Genomic DNA, 18,598 nt, shown 5'->3' on the forward strand with positions numbered 1-18,598 from the left:
GGGATATGTGGGGGTTTTTTGCCTCTTTTCCACCTCTAGAGATAGGAAACTTATAGAGGAGCTCGCCTCTCCGTTTACAACAGCGCTTCAGAGAGAACTTCATTTATAAAGCCCCCCCCCTTCCTCTTGCTCCTCAGGACTGAAGAGAGAGTTGAAGCTAGAGAAACATAAGAGAGAAATCTGGGCTCTTTCTCCACCGCTATCTCTCGCGTCCATTCCGGGAGCAATGCAAACGCTGAAGCGGAAAGGAATCCGCTGATGCAAAAAATTCGTAATTCTAGGTTCCTCCTCTCCCAAATTAGCGATGCCTCGTTCCCCGCCTCGGGGGCTGTCCTCCAAGCTGCCTGTAGGATTTTCATTTAAATTGTTTTTATTTAAAACCTAACTTCAAACCCTTTAAAATGCAATTCCTGCTGCTCCTTCGCATATCGTCTTCCGAAGGCCGAGGGAGCTGGAAAGGGTCCGGGTTTGAGGCGCCCGGCTGTGCTCGAGAGACAGGCACTCTGCAGGGCCTCAAAATTAAACGGCGCTGATTCAGAGAGCTAAGTCGACTCGGCGGGAAACTATATAAGTGGTTGAGACAGCAGCGCCGCGATGTTGTTGCAGTTGGGGTGGTGCAGCTGGAAAAACCGCTGTTAGGGTAGTCGTGGCAGCAGAGAGGAATACTTTTTGCAGTGTCCGCTAGATGTAGGGCTGCAAAGCTTTCACTTGTCCTTGCAGTTCTTCCAATATATATTGGAACTGCAATATCTATCTATCTAAGGTAAAGGTATCCCTGCCCGTACGGGCCAGTCTTGACAGACTCTAGGGTTGTGCGCCCATCTCACTCAAGAGGCCGGGGGCCAGCGCTGTCCAGAGACACTTCCGGGTCACGTGGCCAGCGTGACATCGCTGCTCTGGCGAGCCAGAGCCGCACACGGAAACGCCGTTTACCTTCCCGCTAGTAAGCGGTCCCTATTTATCTACTTGCACCCGGGAGTGCTTTCGAACTGCTAGGTTGGCAGGCGCTGGGACCGAACGACGGGAGTGCACCCCGCCGCGGGGATTCGAACCGCCGACCTTTCGATCGGCAAGCCCTAGGCGCTGAGGCTTTTACCTACAGCGCCACCCGCGTCCCTAGATCGATCTATCTAGACTCCCTAAAACTCTGTGCCCAGAAACAACAACAAAAACAATTTGTTATTTAAATGCTGTCCATCAGACTGGGTTGCCCCAGCCACTCTGGGCGGCTCCCAACAAAATACATTAAAAACACAATAAAACATCTACCATTAAAAACTTCCCTAAACAGGGCTGTCTTCTAAAAACTCAAGTAGTTGGTTTTTTCCTTGACATCTGACAGGAGGGCATTCCACAAGGTGGGCTCGAATACCAAGAAGGGTCTCTGCCTGGTTCCCTAGTAACCTCACTCAAGAGGCTTAGCTACCGGTTTGTTTGTTTTTTTGCTCCAGGTGAAGCCTCCAGAGGAGCACCATTGAGGGTCCCTGCCTGTGTATGTACGCATGCAAATGTGGGGAGGGGGTATCAAACTGGGCCTTTGACCCAGGTGAAATAAAGCCTAGTTTTGCCCCTGCCTCTCGCAATGAGGTTCCCCAAGCTGCTGGGTTTTTTCTGCCAGGCTCCCCTCTTCTGCTTAAGGCTCTGTCCCTTCCTGGTAACAAGAGTTAGAAGTCTTAGCTGGCCCACAGTGGGGGTATAAATTCACAACCAAATCACAAAATTGGTTTTCTCTGGTTCACTGTTTACCCTTGGATTGCCTGTTGGATTATTGCCTACAGCTAATGCAATCCAAACTCTTTTAAATTCTCCCAACTGATTGCGTGAACACGTGTTGGCCTTGGACCTGAGATATTTGACTTAACATATCTACTCGAATAGTGCTTTGGCTACAGTTCTGTAGACCACTTATCTGAGGAAATGTGACACTGAACTAGTTTGGACGTATTTCTTGGTGGGAGGAAGCAGCTGGGGAACACCCAAGGGAAGCAAAGTTGGCTTAGTGCCAGGGGAGTGGTGGTGGGATGACAATGAGTGGTCAGAGGGAGCAGGCTGGGAGGAGGAGATCCTGGAAGCTGAAGAGGTAACAGGGTTTAGTGAGCAGGAAGAGGCTGTGGCAGAAAGCAGTCCAGACTCAGTGACGGAAGGTAAAGCAGTGGAGGAGGGAAGCCAAGAGGCAGAGATGAGTCTGGCTGGTGAAGAGGCACAGGTATCTCCCCCTCCTGCTGCAACAAGCTCCCCTCCCCTCTGGTCTCCCAGGCCCAGAAGAGGCATGAAGAGGGCGGAGCAGATGTTAGCTTCACACAGGTACTGTCTCAAATTGCTTGGGGGAAACCCTGGAGAGGAGGGGACTTAGGCAGCGGTAGGGAGGCAGGACCTTCAGTCTCAGCAAATGCTTTATAAGGGCAAGACCTGCTGGAGATGTGTGTTGTGCTTATTAGGCCTGACACTACTGCACAGATCCTGTTTGTGCTAATAAGGAGCTAACTTCAACTAGCTTGGTGCGATTTCCTTGCTGGCTCCCTGTTGGAGTGGTATGTCACTGGGGGGGGGGGGATCTTTCCCCACCACCCAGCAGTGGTGGGGCTTTTCTCCTAAAGGGAGAAGCCAGTGCAAAACCCCGCTGCTGGGAAGGAGGAGGGGACCCATAAATGATCTCCCCAGCTTTCCCTGTGTGGGAGACTCCACAAGGGCTTCTCCACAAGAGCTTCTTCATCACAGGGGCAGCAGTGGGGCATTTCGCCTCAGGTGCTGCAACACCTTGGGCCACCCCTGGCAACCTCCACTTAATAGGATCATGGCGTGGCTACATTAGCACTTGAAAATATGTGAATTATGTTTATCTCTTTTCCTATTTCTCCATAGTAGATAACAATTTTTTTTAAAAAACATGCTTATACATATTCTGGTTAAAACACTCTAAAAATGTTGTTTTCATTAACTCTGAATCATGTACATTTTATAAAGAGCATTAAACTATAAAATAAATACAGGATAAATATTTAACTTGAGAAAAATAATCTTGAACATGCAGTTTGCATTAACTAATATTATATTCTCCATATCTCTTTCATAGCTGACAACTGGGTGGATAAAGTGAATTTCAGTTCCCAAATACTTCTGCAGAACAACATAGCAGTAGTGCTTTTTAGCTTCTTTCACTTTATTTTCCTCTCCAAGTAGTGAGGAACAGCAGGTATAAAAGTGATTTAGTAATTATGTGATGTAGCCATATTTAGAATACTATGAGACAACCACTGAAGTTGATTAATGGTAGATCTAGACATGTCCAAAGTAATTACCTCTTTAGATAGTGCAGAATTATGGAACCTGTGGTAATACCCAATGGTTTACTTCAGATTGCAGATTCACAGGATTAGACATATTTATGGAGGACACGTCTATCAAAGGCTGTAATAGACCATAGCAGTTAAATGACACCTCCATGTTCAGAGGTAGCATAGCTCTGATTTCAGTACGCTGGGAACAAGAAGAGCAGATTATCTGTGTCACGGGAGATGGTGCTGTTTGTGAGCTCTCAAAGGATCCTGGGAACTGTAGTTTGTTAAGCGTGCTGGGAATTGCACCTTTGTGAACCACAGTTCCTAGGATTCTTTGGGGAGAACAGTGTGTTCTAAATGTGTTTTGTGGGTTCTACCTAATTCTCTGGATGCAACCCATAATCTGTTTTACTCTTTTGTGTTTGAAGGAGAGCAAGCAAATGGGAAAGGTCCAGTTTATCCGCTTACTTAATCTGTGGATGACTTTGAAACAGAATTGGACACATTCACAGAGGATAAGGCTATCATGGCTTGTAACCTTGATGGCCATGTTCTATCTCCACTGTCAGAAGCCATATGCTCTCTCTGAATACCAATTGCTGGAAACCACAGGAAGGGAGAGTGCTGTTGCACTCAAGGTAATGCTTGTGAGCTTCCCATACACATCTGATCACCATTGTTGAGAACAGGATGCTGGACTAGCTGGGGCAATTGCCTGATCCAACAGGCTCTTCATATATTCTTATGTTTATGTTCATCATTTATAATAAAGTCTGTTTTAATGTGCATGAACACTTTATTCTTCTCTCGCTCCTGACTGTGCTGTGCAGGAGAGGAAACAAACCCTAAACAAGCCAGATTCCAATTTGTTGTGACATATGAACCTTGGCTCCTGTGGGCTTGTTTCCTTTCCTCTGAACAGCCCCTCCATGGTTACTCCTCCAGTTGCCTGGATACTCCAGCAGATGAGAGTCCTTGAAAGGATTTGGAGAACAGAAAGTCCAGATAATCTAATGAGCCATGCTTGAATGGGAAGGCTACTCAGATTCCGAAATAGTTTCATCATTAGTGCAAGTACAAAGGGAGACATTGGACCATCAAAGGCAGCAGGTGGAGGAAGCTATAATGTGCCAGTACAACTTTGATTGATAAGACAAGGCATCAGTAGGGACCATAGGTGGATGAACAGAAATAAGCTTATGGGAAGACCTTGACTGAAAGCATTACATGTAGATTGTACTGTAAATTATTTGAAAGCACAATGTTCTTGCTATGTATTTAAAGGAAAATTATTGTGTTATATGGCAACCCAGTCAGATAGATGGCATATAAATAATAAAATTGCTGTTGTTGTTGTTTGAAGCTAATTAACTTTTGTAAAACCACCTTGGGCAGGCTTTGCCCTGAGAGGCAGAATGTAATCCCCTTAAAGAAGCAGGAAGACTTTCACTGTAGTCTCCTGAATAAATGTAGTCTGTGGAATATGACCGTCCTATGGATTGGTAACTAGTTAAAGAGAACAGAAAACAGAGAACAAGGATAAATGTAGATTTCTAACAATGGAAGGATGTAATATGCGCCCCAGCCCCACAAAGGGTTTATAGTGAGATTGGTGCTTTTTAACATGCTCATAAATGAAACTGAGTTAAAAATGAGAGGTGACATGGCGATTTGGCGAAGCTCATGAATGACACATCATTCAGGGTGGTAAAATCAAAAAGGGATTGAGAAATGTTCCAAAACAATTCCTTCAACTAAAATGGGGGAAGATATGGCAGTAAGGCTGACCACCAAGTTGGGAAGCCAAGGAGGTAGCAGTTAAAGGGGCCATGGAAACAGGTGGTTGAAGATAAGCCCTGTCTCCCTGCGTGGTGGTAGAGATGGCTCCCACTTACCTTGAGATAGGTGGGTACAAAGCCTGGCATGCATCAGGGGAAAAATTTAGTCTCACTGGCTGCTGCTGGTACCACAGTAACTCTGGGGCATTTCCCAAGAGTGTAGGATCATTTTAGCAGTATTCCTTGGGGTTCCAGAGACAGCGTGGAGGATTTTAACTGGTGAGCACCAGTGGTTCCACTTGCTGGAGGACCTGCCTCTCCATCTACCCCTGTTGCTAGGCTTCTGCCTCTCAGGCTAAACAAGACGGCTAATCAGTTGATGTGCCTTCCAGTAGGCATGGACCATTGGTAAGTACCTGCCAATGGTGACCGCTGTTGCTAGGCCTGACATTGGGTATTTTAAAAAATAAAAGGACGGGGACATGAGAGAGACATGTGGAGAAGGGGACAAAGGTTTTCTTCCTCTTTGAAACATTTAGAACCCAGAGCCATTCAGTGAAGGTGGAAGGTGGGATATAGAGGAGAGACAAAAATAAATAATTCTTCATGCACTGCTTCACTAATTCACTAATGGATTTGTTGTCACAAGATGTGCCAATGAGCAACAATGTAGATGGCATTAAAAGAGGACAAGGCTGCCAGGTGCTACTGGTCATTGTGGCTATATTAAACCATGATCAGAAGCATTATTCTTCTGAATAATGTGTGCTGGAGAACAACTACAATAGCGGGGTCTTGCTGTGGTCTGGTTGACCACTGTGAAAAATGCTGGACTAGATGGAATTTTGTTCTGAACCAGCAAAGCTTTTATCAAGTTTGCAACTCCCTACAGGGAAGAGGTAAGTATTTACTCAATCACTGTATTCCCCACTCCCCCACAGTGGGGGAAAGGTTGATACAAGTGGAGCAGCGCTGAAGTGGAGCCTCTCCCTCTATAAACTTCCTCACAAACACTTATTATGCATCGAGGCCTAGGGACTCTGGGCACCAACGTGATGGCAGTTGCTTGTTCTTCATTATCCGCCTTCGCTCTCCACAGCAGCTTGGTGTGACTAGTAAGCAATCGTCAGTGGACTTCCAGCTGTGCTTCTGAAGGGTTGCGTTGCCAAACCTACTTGTTAAAGACAGGCTCCGGTACCTTTGCCAGCTCCGTGCCACAGTTGTGTAAGGAAACTGAGCCATGAGAGACACTTGCTACTTTGCTGTATTTTATTCAGCTGTCAAAGGCAGAGGAGCTTTGCTGTGATGACTAGTTGGCAGCTTCCTGCCCCCCTGTGCCCTTCTGACTTTCAGAACCCACTCCATCCCAGATACCGTTCAATACAAGCTTTAATTAAGGTGTTGTGCTGTTTCTTTGTTGCTAGGATACCCTCCCCTCTCCTTATTTTAATCTCACTTCAGCTGGGGGTTGTTGGAACCTTGTTGCTGCAAAGGCTCTGGTGAGTCACCCTGACACTCTGCTCACTCATATTCTGCATTGTAAGCCGGATGGCCTCTCAGAGGGCACAAGTGGGATGACTGATGCTACTATGCCGTATGTATGGGATAACTGGTAGAACAACGAGGCCTACTGAAATGATAACTAGCCTGACACACAGAACAGTATAGGTTGCCATTAACAGAGACGAACCAAAATAGCTGAATGGCTAAGGCACCCCATTTTCGGGGTCCCATATCAGTGGATTCGAATGCTGGGTTTGAATCTGGGGTATCCTAGCGCTTGCCGATCGGAAGGTTGGCAGTTCGAATCCCCGCAACGGGATTATTAATTGCTTACTGCTCCTGCCCACCTAGCAGTTCAAAAGCACGTCAAGTGCAAGTAGATAAATAGGTAAGGTTTCCGTGCACTGCTCTGGTTCGCCAGAAGCGGCTTAGTCATGCTGGCCACATTTGTCTGCAGACAAATGCCGGCTCCCTTGGCCTGTAGAGTGAGATGAGCACACAACCCCAGAGTTGTCTGCGACTGGACCTAACAGTCAAGGATACCTTTACCTTTACATGTGAAACCTGAGCTACCTCTCCATGCTGACAGCTGCGAGGTGATAAATTGGCCATGTTGGTTGTCTCCTGTTGTAGCTGAATAGGTACAGACCTGCTCTGAAGAATATGCAGAGGTTTTGACTCAGGGGTTCTCTCATTTTCTCACTCTTATACGACTGTTGCCAGCCTGGCATTCAGAAGGTGAGGAGGACCTTTTCACTCCAGATCCACTTAGTGGGACTTGAACTCGTTTTTCATTTCTCAGCTCCATGCCCTTCTCAGTGAGCTAATGGAAGTTGCTCTTGTGTGTGATTGGGGCTTTCCTAGTTCATTTCCATGCCTACAAAAAGGCTTCTATCCCCCACCCTGTTAGTCTTGAACTACAGTGGTACCTTGGGTTACATACACTTCAGGTTACATACGCTTCAGGTTACAGACTCCGCTAACCCAGAAATATTACCTTGGGTTAAGATCTTTGCTTCAGGATGAGAACAGAAATCGTGCAGTGGTGGCGAGGCGGCATAAGCCGCCCCATAAGCTAAAGTGGTGCTTCAGGTTAAGAACAGACCTCCAGAACGAATTAAGTTCTTAACCCGAGGTACCACTGTATTGTGCCATGGAAACCTGTGTGGAATTAAGATTCAAACCGGTGTATGAGGATCTCTTGGAACTCCCAGTTATTGATTTATTCCTACTTGTGCATATTAATTTATGCAGTTGCTGCTGCTGTGGTGTCATTGTGCCAGGTGTGTTGTGTGCAGAGTGAAATGGGGATATGTCATGGAAATGTCAATTAGTTGCTGTGAATGGATTGGCTTCTTCCATGGAGGCACTGTCATAGGGCTGACACATGATTGGTGGAAGTCCTCAGTGCTACCATGGAGGCTGCAAGTATGGACATCATTAGTGGTCCATTCTGTGATTGGGGGGACTTGTGCTTTTCATCTTTCGAGCTGAGCAAGAATTGTTCTTGTTGATATCCTGTCCTGAGAGAAAATGAAGTGCGCCTGCAAGGGTGAAGTCAAACTGCTGCATTAGCAGCACTGAAGTGACCTCCTCAGGGCACAAGCTTGGACAGTGTGTATAGAGGTTGTAGACTGCCCTGATGACATGACCCTCCTCTTAGCCTCACTGCTGTGATGTAAAGGAAATCAGAGTAATACGTCTGGCACCAGCTTGGCTGCAGGAGTTGCCAGAAGGCATACAAGGCATTTTTCAACCATTCTAGGGACTCCACTCCAGATTTGTGTTTGGTTTACTCCTTAGCCTTTTCTTCTCCCAAAGATATCCCGCAAGGCAGCAGAGGTTTAGGATCAGAGTTTTCCTTCTCCTAGATGGGCTACCTTCCCAGGTTGACAAGACTCATCGGCCCCTCATATCCCTCTACAGCACATGCAGAAATCATCTTTTTTACTGTTGGTCCCATTATTGGTCTCGTCCGCTCAGTCCACTGGAGGCTGTCTTTGCATGCATAGGAAATTCCCTAACAGAGGGCTGAGACCCACTGGCTACCCTCATCTGGTTTAGCTGGTCAATGGAAGCTGTTTTTTAGGGTGTGGCTGCCGTCATATGCTGACAGCTTCTAGGAACCACTGGTGAGAGCTAAGCGCAGAGTGGGGACCAAATATGAACTATGTTACACCAACAGCATTAGTGGTATTCTGGTGTACCAAAGCTATAGCATTGCTCTGCCCAAAAATACAATAGTTGACCATTTGCTTTTTGTGCATTTATGCCTATTCTCTATCACACACATTAATTGTCTTCTAATTTCTATTTGCACACAGTGTGGAAAACCGGCAAGTCTGCTGGGCCCCAGGTGAACTAAGAATTCACCCAATACTTCCCAGTGACTGCACTATGCAGGAAAGATAAACAGTAGTGAAGTTTTTTCAGGGAAATTTATCTGCCCTTCTCATCAAGGAACCCCTGATAAATGAACACAGTGGAAACCACTGTTCCACTAGGATATTCAGGGATTAACGCAAGTTTATGAAAATAGCAACACAATTTTCCTGTTCATATTTGAGGATTATGTAAATATCCTTTCTTAAAACATCAGTGATGGGTTTATTTCCAGAACCAGTGTGCTTTTCTTTCTGGACATTTGAGATCAAGGTGTGTTAATTTGGAAACTGAAAAAAAATTATCAGTGAATATTAGTAAAGTGTACAGGTTCAGTTTCCATGTAAGGTAATGAGGAAATCTGATATTTTGTAGTTTTTCATTAGTAGATAGGCACACTTCAGTGTAAAAGCAGTTTAACATATGCATGAATGACAATTTATTTAGTGGGATACAAAGAGAAATTATGGAGTTGTTACAAGAAAACTTCAGCTAACATCCGGGAAAGTAGGGACCTACTTTGGGTAATATCTGGTGCAACAGAGATAGAATGGTTGTACACAGAAATCTAACAAGGATTAACGTGGCTAGCCCATTAACCAAATGAAAAGGAACAATTGAAAAGGCAGAGAGATTTGCTGTTTAGCAGGACCATGTAAATCATAGCAATGGTAACTTGATGGAAAGTGCAAATTGGCTAGCTGGAGATCTCTGCAGTCTCCCAGGCCCGGCGGCCATTTTGAAAAGACAATACCCTCTTCACGAGCAAGAGCAATGCTCGCTGCGCCCAGCGGGGCGCGCGCACGTTGGGCAGGGGCGCGGACGACGCCCCCTGGGTGCGCGCACGCACGCAGCCATTGCCTCCTCCCTCCGCCGTTCTCTTCCGAGTTATGTAACGGCGCTGCGCGCTCTCGCCCCGCCGAGGCCCAATGGCGAGCGGACTGGAGGGGGAGGGGGGAGGCCGTGCGTGCGCGCTCTCGCAGGCTCAGGCGCGGCCCCGCGGCAGTGCGTGCGCGCTCACTCGCCCCCTCCCCCAGTCTTTCTGTCTCGGCCGTCGCGGTCGCCTTTTTTCATCCTTCCGTCCCCCCACTTGCTCGCGTGAGGTGCTCGCAGCGGACCGGCCCCCGCTGAACTCGCCATGGCTGACGAGAAGCCCAAGGTGAGCGAAGACGGCGGGGAGCGGAGGCAACGGAGCCGGCACGGGCGGCGGGGACGGAGGCGGCGCAGCGTCGGCTCCGCCGCGCCGGTTCTTGCGCGCCATTTTCCACCCCCTCCCCCTCTCCGCCTTAATCGGATTTCTTTCTAGGGGGAGGGGGAGGAAGGGATGGGGGTGCCCCCTCGAGGAGCTCGCCTTTCCTTACAGCGGCGAGCCTCCCTTGCCCCTGCGGAGGGCTGCGGAACGGCCCCTTCCCTCTCGGGTTTCTGTTGTTGATGTTGTGGCCCCCTCCCTTTGCAAGAAAGAGGCGCTAGTCCCTCGTGTGCTGGGCGCCGTCCGGCGAGGGGGGTGGCGATGGCGATGGGAAGGCCCCTCTTTGTGTCCCTTCCTTCCTGGCCGCCCTGCACGCTGCTTGCTGTCCTCCCTAAGTGGCCCCTGGGCGGCAGGTAACCCCTCTTTCTCTCCCCGCTTCCCGCGGAGGTAACTGGCCTCTGGGTGGCCTGGCTTTTCCTTTTCCTCCCTCCACCCTTCCTTCCCTCCCTCCCTCCTTTTCCGACGTACGCCTCGTTTTAAATGTGACTTCGGAGGCGCCAAAACGTTGGCTGCGCGAAAAACCCCTTTCCTCTCGCGGACTCCGCGGGATCCCGCCCGCCGCTCAAGGCGGTTGAACAGAGGAACGTTACTATTATTTTTTTTACATAAGGGGGCGACGGTGGTGGTGTTCTGTGCGTGCGTGCCTTTTGGATGGAGTTTGCTTTGTGTGCGGGAGTGTGCAAGGGCGAGATCGGAGGTGTGGGGCTTCGCTGCTGCGCCTTGCAGGAGCTCTCTGCAAAGCCTTGCAGCGTGAGGGCCCTGTGGCGCCTGTGGTTTTTGTATTTTTGTGCGTGTGTCTTAGGTGCATCGGAGGTAGGCCATAGGGAACGTCTGTTGTGTGGAGTCGGGCGTACTGTGAACTTAATGGGATGGTCATAGTCATGGGTTCTTCAAAGGTACGAGTTGTTCCATGAGGCTCTGAGCTCGTAGCGATCAGAAATAGGGAATGTTCCTAAGGTCAAACGATGCCCTTTTAAGTGGCACCCCAGCATACCTGCATAGCTTACAGTATAGTATGGAGGAACCTTACCCAGACCCAGACTAGTAGGTGCTATGTACTTTTAAAAAATGGTGGGCATGCTTGCAAAGTAACTTTTTGTTTCTTAAGTTCCTTAAGATAAAAGCTAAAAATCTCTTAAGGTGTCTTCATGGTGGTGGTGGTAGTTGTTTTTTAACCCTGTTGAGTGAGAGAAGATAAGCACATTTTAAGATGCATTATTTTTCTTTTCCTCTTACTTATTATATTTATATCCAGTGTTTCTGCCGATTAATTTAAGGTGGATTGCATCCCCCCCCCCAAATTTGATCCCCATAACAACCCAGTGAAATAGTTTAAGGCTGAGACAGTAACTAGCTCAATAACACCCTGTGAACTTTATGGCAGAGGAGATTTGAACCCTAAACCCAGATCCAAAACTTAGCTAAGAAAATGTCTTTTTTCTTTTTTCTTTTTTGCAGTGGTGGAGTTATTTTAAGAAAGAAAAAGAGAAGTAGTTCTGTTCTCATTATGCTAAAGGGACAGAATAAAACAATAATTGCATGCATTATGAGGCTGTGCTTCAGAGTTGTGTACATAAATACACTAGAACAATAACTTAATGCTTGCCTTTAGTTTAAATAAAGCAAGAGAGGTGTTGGTAATTGTCAGGTCTGTAGCTGAAGCTCCAAGAATAGCTGTAGCTTTCCTAAGAAGGATAAATTTAACTATTGTGCTCTTTACAGCTGCATGCTGCTGCCTTAACCTTTAAAACTCTTTCCCCATATAGTAAGTCAAGAGCACTTTGGCTCTTAAATTCATCATTATATGGTGCTGGTCAGTTTTATTGGGTGATTTAAAATGAAATGTCTGAGTAGGTAAGCCCCACTGAGCTCACTTGTGCTTACTTCCAGGTAAGTTTGTGTAGAATTGCAAACTTAATGAGGTTTGTTAGTTTTAGTATTGCCATGTGTTGTTGTGAATCTTGTATAGTAGATAAATCAAGTGAAATCTATGTTTAGTTCAGAACACAAAGCATAGAAATAGTTGCAGTGATCTAATTGACCTGTCTACTATGGACCATTTGTTAGTTGGCAACAGCCCACTAAAACCACTTACTAATGAATGATATTTCTGAAACAGAGCTGTAGTGGCTAGTCTTTGAGAACTCTGGTTGTGATAATGCGTATTGAACTTGAGGATTCATTACTAGATGGAATAACTTTAAAATCATTATGCTTTTTTTTCCCTTACAGGAAGGTGTGAAGACTGAAAATAATGACCACATTAATCTGAAGGTTGCAGGGCAAGATGGATCTGTGGTGCAGTTTAAGATTAAAAGGCATACACCACTTAGCAAACTAATGAAAGCCTATTGTGAACGACAGGTGAGAAGACTGTATGAATACTCAAAGAAACATTTTGAGGCACCTTCATGCCTATTAAACCTGTAATAAACATGTACAATTGTACATGTAATGAAAGTGCATCCTTTCATGATCTTCAGTACAGAGGTACCTCGGATTAAGAACTTAATTCGTTCTGGAGGTCTGTTCTTAACCTGAAACTGTTCTTAACCTGAAGCACCACTTTAGCTAATGGGACCTCCTGCTGCCGCCGCGCCACCACAGTACGATTTCTATTCTCATCCTGAAGCAAAGTTCTTAACCCGAGGTAATATTTCTGGGTTAGTGGAGTCTGTAACCTGAAGCATATGTAACCCAAGGTACCACTGTACTCTCAAAGAAAAGGTTCATTCTCAGTTCAGCTTTCTCCATAGCTCCCACCTATTTAGAAGATAAGTGCTACATTCCTTTTGGGGTTTTCCAGCTTGGTGAACGAAGCAAAAACAGAAAACAAAACAGAAGAAAGCAAGTGTAGGCATTTTGATGCTGATAGTTAACTTTTATAGTATTTGCTTTTGTATTGTTTGGAATAATTTTATTATAGCAGGTTGAGGTAGTATTAAGTTATGACACCTGTTTTTGCAGTTGAGTTTGAGGAAACTTATGCAGTGTTTTCATCTTAGGGCCTGTTTTCCACTCTTATGGCTTGGAAATAAATCTGCTTCAAAAGGTGCATACTTCCTTATTGCAGCTTTAGAAAACTTAAGACTACCACAACCTAGTAAATAAAATGGGAACAATTTTCATAGTAATAAGGCAATGTAAGAATATTAACACAAAACATTTGAATATTTTGAGATTCTGTACATGTCACGGTGAAGTTGGTCTCTGAAGTTAGCTTGCTCTACCACTTGTTATTAACATGGTTAGGGCATAGCACTTATATTCACAAACTTTAAATATGATGCAAGTTGTGAACAATAGTTATCCTGTTAAGTTTTCACTGAAGGACTGTGAACAGACTTCACCCTAAGGTTTGTGCTAGACTGAGTGCTTACACTGCAGTCTTCTCAAAATTGTGTTGTGGCTTTACCATAGAGTGGTAAGCTAGCTCTGTCTTTTGCAGAAGCTTGTGTCTTAAGCTGAGGATGAGGGATAATTTTTGGATGAAAGAAACTGTTGGTCATTCTGCGAATACTTCAGTGGAACGTTCAACCTCATTTTAGTAGACTTTCATGTAATTGTTGAGGAGCAAGAACATGGCAGTCTTCCAACATAATGCTTGCTAAAGATATTCTACAGTGGTACCTCGGGTTACATACGCTTCAGGTTACAGACTCCACTAACCCAGAAATATTACCTCGGGTTAAGAACTTTGCTTCAGGATGAGAACAGAAATTGTGCAGTGGCAGCGGGGGGCCCATTAGCTAAAGTTGTGCTTCAGGTTAAGAACAGTTTCAGGTTAAGAACAGACCTCCAGAATGAATTCAGTTCTTAACCCGAGGTACCACTGTATATCCAAGCATCAGTAAACACTGAAAGTATAATACATAATATGCAAATAAATGATGAGACTAAGGTGTAGCATTTCATGAGGACAAAGGAAAAAAACTTAGGAAAATGGTAAGACAGGATCATTGATGCATTGGATCAAGCAGGTACATAATTATGCATGGTACGCAGCAGAGGTCCACAAGTTCTTGCTATGGCAAGCATAAGTAGCCCCAACACCTCTGATGCACAGTGAGACAATCTCTTTTTTGTCCCTATATCCACGCTTGGAAGGAGAGATGGGACTACTTTGTGCTTTGCTGGGCCTTCCCAGTGTTATGGAAGCACTGCACAACAAGGATGAATTCCAAAGCTGAAGACTGTTCCTGACCCATAGTGTATGTCAGATGCAAGATTCCTTCCCATGTTGCAGGAGTAAGAGCTGGATGCTAGTTGACCCCGTGGGCTAGGTTTGACAGGGCTGACCACCTATCAATCACCTAATATGTCAGAGTGATGTCCTGTGACCTGTTTTTGCCCATGCATTTGATATCAAACCATAAGAGCAAAGGCATGATGTCTTGCTACCCCTGACCCTTTACCTGCACCATGCCTGATGTCTTGTGATTTCAAGTGCAAGTAAACATTGCTTGATCACAATGGCTACACAGTGCAAATGTGGAAGTCTTGTGGGCCTCACTGCTGCCATATTGAAAGGTGGGCACATACCTGATTACTGCAAATTTGACTGGAGAAAATTGTGGATGTGAGGTTTTGTATTTGTTTGGTTTTTTTTTTAAAAAAAGTCCTAAATTGCCAGTCTTCCCTATGAGAATCTGTTTCTAGCCTAAAATGTGGGGGTTAAAAAAATATGACATGTTTTAAAGAAAACCTCTAAGCAGTTTAATTAAAACAGCAAAATAATAATAAAGCATTATTAGTTATAAAATGAGCACACAAGAAATGTAGCTTTGGCCTTTGGTGCTGAAAGTAACAATTGGGCTAAAGTACAGTATGTTACAAGTGACAAATTTCTACTTGTGGTAGAATGTGTCAGTTCATGTAGTTAAGTGGCAGCCCTAAAAGTATGCAGCAAATGGGCTAAAGAGGGCAGAGCAGTTTGGATTTACAATATATGGGCTTAGTCATGATAGTTTATTTTACTTCTGGGCTAACTGGAAGTAAGGACCAGTGCACACTCATTCAAGGTAACAATGCTCGTACCTAAGGTTCTATCTCATCTTCACATTGTTTCAAAAACATACCCAAATAATAATTAGGCATATTTAGTATGCACAGCCTACTAAAAGTTATAGGATCAGTTCTATAACTTTTCAAGATTTCTAGCCCATGTAACATTTTGGGAGCAAACCTTGGCTTCTATTTTGGTAATTGAAGCTTCCTAGTGGCCAAAATGATGGTATAACCAAAAAAATGAGAGAGGAACTGCACTTAAGTGGAAAAAAGATAATTTTAAACTTAATATACAGCCTTGACATATCTTACTCGGAAATGCTTTAGTTGTGCCTTGCAGAACTCATAAGTGCAGAAACAGCGGTTTTGTTAGATGTTTGCAATGCTGTGCAATAAACCTAGAAAAATATTCTTGTTTCTCTGCTTTGGCTGTGGGTGAAATTCAGTGTAGCATTATTACAAATACTCTGACTGCAGAAGCATTGCCGCTTGCCAGATGGAACTGTCGCTCCCCCCCCCCCCCCCCGCTGTTTGTGGGGTTCTACCACCAGCAGCCAATTTTGAGGGGTGGGGAGGGAGAGACCTGTCATACAAGAGGAAGTCCTTGCACAGGGCTTCCACTAATGGGGTACATTAAATGAATCCTGCTATCCTTCTGAAATGTCAGTCCTTCTGAGACTTGCCACCCTAAAGTCTCATTCAAGTTTACTCCCAATTGTGATCTGAAATCACTGCTTTTGGACTTGAAAATTTATCTAGCATCTCCTACATGCTACCAGTAGGGGCACTGCTGAACACCTTTATTACACAAGCAACACTTAATTTACCGCTCAATAATTGTATTTTGGTATACTTTTCGTAAATGCAAAGATTGGTAAAATAAGTATGATGGCTTGTGGTAGCTGTTTGGCTCAGCTGATAAGTAATTGAGACTCTTTTTTAAAATTTGTATTTATGTAGGGTTTGTCAATGAGGCAAATCAGATTCCGGTTTGATGGGCAGCCAATCAATGAAACAGATACACCTGCACAGGTAAGAAAAAAGCTGCCAAAGTTTCTGCTAGAGTGAAAACAGAAAATAAGAATACAAATATCAGCTACGAAATAGTTTAATACTAAATCTTATCCATGTTAATAGGTAGGTCATGCTGATTTGCAACTAACACTGTGGTATGTAGAACACTTATTCAGTTAATTGCCAAATGCAACAATTATTATTATTTTTTTAGATTTTATGTCCCTAGTTCTTGATAATCGGGTCCTGCATGCAGTTTGTAACAACCTAAAAGTACAATTTGAATTTTACCCAATTCTCCCTGTGCCATCCTAATACTTTAGCCTTCATTGCAGGTGTAGGGAGTTTTAATCTGATCCCTGTTCAGTAATACATTATTATTGTTATGGATTCACCATCCTGACAAGTGAATAGTACAATTCTTCTGTCTTAATTACAGAAAATGCACTTAAGTTTACTATAATTAACTCTGGATTATTAATCTCTGTTGGCTTCGATTCAAAAGTGTCTTGCACAAGTGGAAAGAAGACACTTACATGCAGACAAGATAGCCTTTCCTGAATTCTGTCAGTCTTCCCATCCTGCAGTAGCGCTCTCCCCTTCCCCCCGCATGCCCATACTATGCCATTCTGGAGGGGCCTTTGCTCCCTATGGAGTGGCTTTTGAGAGACACCTGGGATTCCACTGGGAAAGATAAACCAGAAAATCCCCGTTGCACAAGCTCTGTGCCATTTGTGCTTCTGTTGATCCAATCCATTGAGTCTGGCAGTACCAACAGAATTCAGTTCACTCATTCTGTGATGCAACTTTGTTTTCTAGTTTAGGTACATTAGTGGACTTCGTGTTACAACCACAGCGCAATCTTTAGGCTCTTGTATTTGCTTGTAGTTCTCTTTAGAGCAGGAGAAATGCAAATAAAAATGTTTTGATTGTGTCATTTGTTGTATTTTGAATTGAATTTTAAATCTTTTCAATGCAGTTGGAAATGGAGGACGAAGATACAATTGATGTGTTCCAGCAGCAGACAGGAGGAGTCTACTAAAAGAGAACCAAACTCCCTTTCCCACAGACAACACATTCACAATTAGAAAAAACGAGACTTGGTTCAGCCACATCTTGACTACTGCAGTATAGCTTTCTCTCTTTGATTTCTTTTCCTATTCCTTCTATTGTACATAACGTAACTGGTGTATGTGCACAGACATGCATATTTTTTTTAACTAAATGGCCAATGGTATGTTTTGATCAACATCATATGGAGATGGGGTGGTAAAAACAAACTGGTCTGTGAAAATGCCCCATTCCTCCATGGCATGCTCCTCTAACTTTTATCTTTATATTCCAGTAAGTTATTTTGCTCTCATTGTTGAAAAACAAAAACCTTGCATACCTTATTTGATTGGATAATTTCAATGTTTTTCTTTTATCGTTGTACAACCAAGGACGATTTTATAACTTTTTTGTACGTAGCTGTTACATGTAGAGCAATCTGTCTTTAAGTAGGGGTAAATTACTCTAAACAAAAATTTGATCTTGGATAGTTTTCCCTTCAAGTAAAGCGTCTTGTTGTTTAAATAAACTTCTTGTTTAAAATAAGCTTATTTTTCTGTGTTGTGATAACATTTAAACTTGGGATGAGTCAGCTGATGTGGCAGACTCTGAATCCACTAGTTACTTGCTGCTGTTTCATCAAATTGCTTGCCCAGTTATTATGTTGCCCCCTACTGTCTAGAGCAGAGTAAAATTGTCAGAGGCAGAGAGACAGACTTTTATCCTTTTTTAAAAAAAGAGTAGCTCTTGTACTGGAAACCTTGGAAAGAAATGCCAAGCTTTCTACAATAGATAGCCAGATGAAAATGTTTTGCTTGTGTTTCATAGAATCATAGAGTTGGAAGGGGCCACAAGGGTCATCTAGATCAACCCCTTGCAATGCAGGAAACCTGTCCCAACGTTGGGTCAGACCCATGACTGAGATTAAGAGTCTCATGCTCTACCAACTGAGCTATCCCAAGTATATACAAAAGGAAACCAGCTGGCACGCACCTTTATATTTGTGTATAATTGACAGGCTGTTCTGAAAGACTACGGTCAAACAATATGTAATGTGGGTGATCTGTGGCTAGGTTCCTTTGAGGCTTTTTAGTGATTATCCATCCTCACACAGCTACTTTGAAGTGCTGGTGAAATGTTTAACCCTTTTTTCACATACAGTTTCCCTCACATTCCCCCTATCTAAAAAGCAACCCATCACCCTATTAACTTTGTGGGGAGAAACGCAAGATGGAGGCTTTATGGAGAGGTGGTTTATGGGTCTGGAAGATAGAGACAAATTTCCGGTTCTAGATGGGGTTGCACTCCTCTGGAAGCAGGTATAAAGCTTGGAGGTG

The 18,598-nt window shown here is 44.3% G+C and overlaps 1 protein-coding gene and 2 long non-coding RNA genes across 3 annotated transcripts; 2 read left to right on the forward strand and 1 right to left on the reverse strand.

Moving 5' to 3' along the window:
* The first annotated feature begins 1,345 nt into the window (after window positions 1–1,345).
* On the forward strand, window positions 1,346–4,633 carry LOC310672582. Its single transcript, XR_014508669.1, has 2 exons — window positions 1,346–2,304; window positions 3,707–4,633. It is a non-coding gene; the product is annotated as an uncharacterized lncRNA (long non-coding RNA).
* Window positions 4,055–5,393, reverse strand: LOC310672583. The gene is made up of 2 exons (XR_014508670.1): window positions 5,174–5,393; window positions 4,055–4,252 (listed from the first exon to the last, which is right to left on the reverse strand). It is a non-coding gene; the product is annotated as an uncharacterized lncRNA (long non-coding RNA).
* A 4,377-nt stretch (window positions 5,394–9,770) lies between these two features.
* Window positions 9,771–17,807, forward strand: SUMO2 (small ubiquitin like modifier 2). The gene is made up of 4 exons (XM_083430118.1): window positions 9,771–10,100; window positions 12,423–12,554; window positions 16,158–16,229; window positions 17,191–17,807. The coding sequence occupies exons 1-4, from the start codon at window positions 10,080–10,082 to the stop codon at window positions 17,251–17,253; spliced, it is 288 nt and encodes a 95-aa protein (XP_083286244.1). The 5' UTR covers window positions 9,771–10,079; the 3' UTR covers window positions 17,254–17,807.
* Window positions 17,808–18,598: the final 791 nt, after the last annotated feature.

Source organism: Podarcis tiliguerta (genome assembly GCF_965153285.1).
Source record: "Podarcis tiliguerta genome assembly, chromosome: 2".
NCBI lineage: Eukaryota > Metazoa > Chordata > Lepidosauria > Squamata > Lacertidae > Podarcis > Podarcis tiliguerta.

What these genes read in the sequence shown, in the direction of transcription:
- SUMO2 (XM_083430118.1), top strand. Translation starts at nt 10,080, where the DNA reads ATGGCTGACGAGAAGCCCAAG. An exon ending in AAGCCTATTGTGAACGACAG is followed by an intron (nt 12,555 to 16,157) that starts GTGAGAAGACTG and finishes GTATTTATGTAG; the next exon opens with GGTTTGTCAATGAGGCAAAT. An exon ending in AAACAGATACACCTGCACAG is followed by an intron (nt 16,230 to 17,190) that starts GTAAGAAAAAAG and finishes TTTTCAATGCAG; the next exon opens with TTGGAAATGGAGGACGAAGA.